This window comes from Coffea eugenioides, chromosome 2 (assembly GCF_003713205.1).
Source record: "Coffea eugenioides isolate CCC68of chromosome 2, Ceug_1.0, whole genome shotgun sequence".
Lineage (NCBI taxonomy): Eukaryota > Viridiplantae > Streptophyta > Magnoliopsida > Gentianales > Rubiaceae > Coffea > Coffea eugenioides.
In genome coordinates, this window is record NC_040036.1 from 69,419,573 (window position 1) to 69,424,873 (window position 5,301).

The window sequence follows — 5,301 nt, forward strand, 5'->3', positions numbered from 1 at the left end:
AAAGAGGTGTCCACATGTACAGTACAAAAACCAAACACACAGCTGGCGTTGAAAAGTTTTGCTTCTTCAACTGCTTTCTTCTTCCACAGCAACAGCAAAATATTTGGCCGTGACGTATAACTTTTGAACCCATCATGCTGTTGTGCAGATCTACTGCTAATACCGTGACTTGATGATTGCATTGAAGGTTCGCACCATCTGCACAAAAGAAAAGTCATCCTTTGATCGCCTTTTACTCCATCATCCACACAAGCAACAATCAGGAGCAAACCACATTTTGCACTGCACATGAGAAAAACCACTACAACGCCAGTCACCACTACCTAATCATTGCTGAGAGCCATACCCATTTTTTGCCCTTTTTTTCCTTTTTTTGGCTTTTTTATTTTTACATTTTTTTTTTTGGGGAAAGTCACACATATGAGCAATTATAATGGAAGAACCATAGCAAACCCTGCTGATATCAGAAAAACCAAAGACAATAGCAGCCCTGCTGACATTTTAAAAAAAAAAAAGCGACAATTAGTTGTCTATTCATAAATTTCGCACATCATTAAGCCAAGGTACTTTAATCAATTTGCCGCAGGCAATGCCTTAAAAACAATAATAAAAAGGCCATGTTTTATTTTGTATAGAAGCAGTGAAGACAACATATCAAGTGCCAAGATTTAGCCTTTCTCTATTTTGCCCACCATATTTAAGGTGTAGTCACAAAGTTATACCATCCATTTTATACAATCATACAATTTGATAATAAAAACAAGCATTAGCTACTTCTTACTCAAGCATATAAACCTATAGTCAAAAGAATTTTCACAACTTCAACAGGCCCTACCTAGAGCAGGAGGGATTTGTTAAGTGCAGGTTCGATGATCTAAAACACTATGATGTATCATTATTCTGCTGGATAAGAATCAGCAAAACTGAAAAGATGGTTCAAGGATTGTATGTGACCATTTATGCTCTTTAAACTTAAAGGAATAGCACGTTCAGAACCCCTATACATGCTTAAACAAATTATTGATATGGAAGCATTCAAGCAGTTCCTTTTAAATGTCATCAATAGGTAAACAATATTGGGAAAACAAAAAATTAACAGGGCTTACTTCAGTTCGGACTTGTTCACGTGAGACTAGCTATAATGTGTTGCTAGTGGAGTATAGTCATGGTACAAGACAATATTAGTACACAAGAAGTAATACTTCAGATCATGTAGCTAGAATATGAAACAAAATAAGTTCTTGGAATAAGAAAGATATGCAAATAAGTCCTCAGAGACAATATGAGATATACCTTTCAGAAGAAAATTCTGAAATGCAATTGAAGGCAGATATGCATACCACGGATTTCAGATATAGTACCATCTAAACCCAACTTTTCCCCTTATTCCAACCGATATGCCAATTAGTAGCGCAAATATTAGTTATACAGAGTGTTCATTCTACCACGCATTGACAATGACAAAATTAAAAGAATGAGTTTACCTCTCAACGTTTGACATGGATTCTGCCCTAAAGATTTCTGGCTAGTCAATGATCTTCAGATTCATATTTCCCCAGTCCTTCTGCTTTTTCCCAATTTTGTGTACCAACTTCTTAAGAGACTTCGTACAGTCCCGTACTTCAATCTCTTCAAGAAGTGGAATCCACTGTAAACGGGAAGGGACCTTTTCCAATAGCAAAACCCCACTCAACCTTAACTTCTGAAGACCCAGAAAAGCATCACCACTATCTGTTGCGTCTTCCCATTTGACAACACCCAAGTTTTCCAAAATCAAGCACCTGAGTTCACGGAACCCTCCTGGTGTCAACTCCCATCTTTCTCCGACAAATGACAGCCTGAGTAATACAAGGACCTCAAGGTAGCGTAGTTCCTCAATCACTGAAATTCTACTCCAGGGCAGATGCAATCCTCCAAGGACCAACTCTTTTAAACGTAGGGGGAAAGAAAACTGAACAGGATTCGGTGGTGATGACTCTGCAAACACTTCGAGTGTTTCTACATTTGTAAGGTGGCTTATGTTGCAGTTTCCCGTAGAGCACCCTCCCGCTGAGAGTTGGATTTTCAGTTGGCGGACATTTGGAATCTTTCTCATTATATTTTCCACTCTGTCATCTAAAGACACAATCAAGGTGGAAAAAGTGTCTAAATTCCAGAGGTCAGAGGTGTTTCCAAGATTTTCACTCGGCAAAGAACAACAAACTTTCCTGCCCACCACATGTAGATGCCTCAACTTGGTCATATTCCATATGGTATCTGGCAATGAAACAGTACCAGATTCAGCAATCACAACAAAAGTTTCTAAGTTGGAGAGCTTCTCTATGGAGGGAGGAATGGAACTCACTGCACCCTGAACACCCAAGTATCTCAACTTAACAAGAGCTTCTACTTCTCTAGGAAAGACCTTACACCGCAGAAAAATTTGCTCCAAATCCAACACTCGAAGGCTTTTGTAGATGCAAAAGACAAATGATATATCAGCCATGAATGAATCAGACTCTTCAATCTGACTAAACAATAGTAGACTGCATATTTGTGGACAAAATAGCATTGACTTTTTAAAATGCTCTACCTTGGACCAAATGGACAACCTCTCGATGCAGGAGTGCTCATTAAAAGTGGAAAGTTCACCATAGCCATGCAACACCTGTAGGAAATTTTCTTCTTTGGCTTTTTCCTTACAAAACTCGTGTAATAGACCATGAATGCGACAAGTTTTGACTCCACCAATATGTCTTTGTTTGGCAACCATGACTAGGTTTCTGCCAATAAGATCCATCATGTATTCTTCTGCTAAAGCCTCTATTCTTTTTGGCTCTGTATCTAGCACAAGCCCTTCAGCAGGTACAAAGCCTTCAGCTATCCATAGCCTCATCAACTTCGCAGTTTCAATTTCTTGATCTTCTCGAAATGCTCCGAAGTACAGAAGGCATGGCTTCAAATGATGTGGTAAGCGTCTATAACTCAGCTCCAATGTATTCTTGCACTGGTCTGTAGCATACACAATGGTTGAAGTTAAACTATCTGCAACTTCACTCCAAGCATCATCCTTTATAGTTGACAAAATTTCAGCTATGATGACAATAGTAAGAGGCAATCCCTTGCAATTTGTTGCTATTTTCTTCCCAGGCATACATAGTGGTTGAGGACAATCTGCTTCTCCAAACACCTTCCTCTGAAATAATTCCCAACTCTCTTCTTCAGTAAGTATGCGAAGATTGTAAGGTTCCACAGCAAATTGTACCTCTGAAGCTACGTTAGATTGTCGACTTGTAATTAGGACTCGACTTCCATTCCTATTGTCAGGGAATGAAATGCTCAAGCCATGCCATACCCTAATGTCCCAGACATCATCTAAAACAATAAGATATCTTTTCCCCATTAACATTTGCCTGAGTTTTTGTGCCAAATCATATTCATCCAGAAGTTTGAGCTCTTCATTCACCCTAGACTGTTTACCATCAGAAGATAAAATTTGAACTAACGAATTTTTAGTGTCATACTCTTGCGAAAAAGAGCACCAAAGACGAATATAGAAGTAAGCCTCAACTGAGGGACTATTGTAAACTTTTTTGGCTAAAGTGGTCTTGCCAAGTCCAGGCATTCCCACAATGGGAACAATTTCCAACGTTGCTGATCCTCTTTTGAGTCGGTTAATCACTTTTCGTGCATCATCATCGAAACCAACTACAATTTCATTGGTTATTGGTACTCTACCTCTTGGTGGCTTGAAACGGGTAGTCTTGCAAGCTTCTTGTCCTCTGAAGCTATGATAGGAGGGAAGACTTCCTGAGATGCTTGAACCCCTTAGCTGAGCCACAATGAATGTAACATTCTTGTTGGTGTTGACCAGCATAGTACAACAATCAGCAGATTCTCCAACCACTAAGGAGTCAACATCCACTTCTTTCACTCCATTCAGAAAGAGCGAGAAAATTACAATTCCTGCCTCACTAATGACAGCTACAATTTTATCATTTAGCTCATTCATATTCTCCGGCAGCTCCTTTAGAATGCTTCTCAAGAATCTCAGTCCCGCATAGAGTTTTTGCATTTGATCTTTCACAGAAACCGCGAAGCTGGTACTGGACCCTAGTAGCTCCCAAAGACTACTTCTGAGAGAATCACTAAAATCCTGCAGTATTTGCATATCTGTCTGCGTGGCAAGCAATGATTTTGGGGACTTCGAAACTTTAAGGACTTTGACATATGTCTCATAAACTTGGAGGTCAACGGGGTTAATTTTCTCCAGTAGCTCACTGATTATGGAGCACATCTTGGGATCCTGCATCTCTTCATCTTCCTTGTAAAACAAACACTTGTAAGTGAGACCTGCGGCATTTAGAGCCACAACTTGAATGTGAGCCAACAGATCTTCCAATTCACGTTCTTCAACACCCAGAAATTTGGCAAAGCCAATGAAATTTTTCAAGAATGTAAGCTTGTCTTCAAGGGCCAAAGCACTGTTGTAATCTTCCATGGACTCAAGACACCGACGGCTGAGAAGATTCACCAGATTCTGTAGAACAGAGTCTATGAAGTCCACAAGTTCACAGTCTCTTAAGCGGGAGCGGGACTCTGATGAACTGCAACTCGACAAGGTTTCGTATATGTCGATGATTTCTTTATTAAAGGACTTGATGTTTCCCAGCAAATTAGAGACGACGCGTTTCAAATCTGTGAACACGCTTTTCAAATCGAATACACGTTTTGCCCTAAGATAGAGGATTTTTATATCCATCCCGGGTCTGTTTACAGTAGCTTCAATCTTGGACAAGAAAGATCGAAGCCTTACCTCCGATTGGTCATTGCTCCAGATTCCGGAACACAGAAGAAATGTTTTCAGGAACAGCAGATTCAGCTTGAGGGTCTCAAAATCTTCACGCAGGTGAGAAAATCCAGTTTCATACGAATCAGGTTTTTGGAGGTCGTTCTGGATCAACTCCAGATTATGCAAGACAAATGCAACACCATTGTCCATATCCCTATCTCTTTGCAGGGATCTTCCTCTTGACTATCGAATTTCAGGGCGGGTAAAGGAGAAAGAAATCCCAGCACTACAGCTAGCAATAGTAGTACTATTTTCTTGCTGAACAAAGAGTGTGGAGTTCCTCATTTTGACTTTTTTTGCCGGCCAAAAGAAGGGGAAATATATGGTGTACCTGGTTTCTCCTCTGCTTAATCAACGTTGGGTTGCCATTATCCAACATTTTGAGAGCGGTTGACTTGGTGAAAACTGGAGTTGAAAAAGGAAAGGATAATTTCAGTCATGGAAAATAAAAAAAAACAAGGAATTTATTC

General features: G+C 39.8%; 1 protein-coding gene across 1 annotated transcript; it reads right to left on the bottom strand.

The window, feature by feature from the left end:
- Positions 1-1,525: 1,525 nt before the first annotated feature.
- Positions 1,526-4,981, bottom strand: LOC113760121 (putative late blight resistance protein homolog R1B-17). Its single transcript, XM_027302691.1, has one exon. The coding sequence runs from the start codon at positions 4,979-4,981 to the stop codon at positions 1,526-1,528; it is 3,456 nt and encodes a 1,151-aa protein (XP_027158492.1).
- Between the last annotated feature and the right edge of the window lie 320 nt (positions 4,982-5,301).

Coding starts and splice junctions, on each gene's coding strand:
- LOC113760121 (XM_027302691.1), bottom strand. CDS start 4,981: ATGGACAATGGTGTTGCATTTGTCTTGCATAATCTGGAGTTGATCCAG.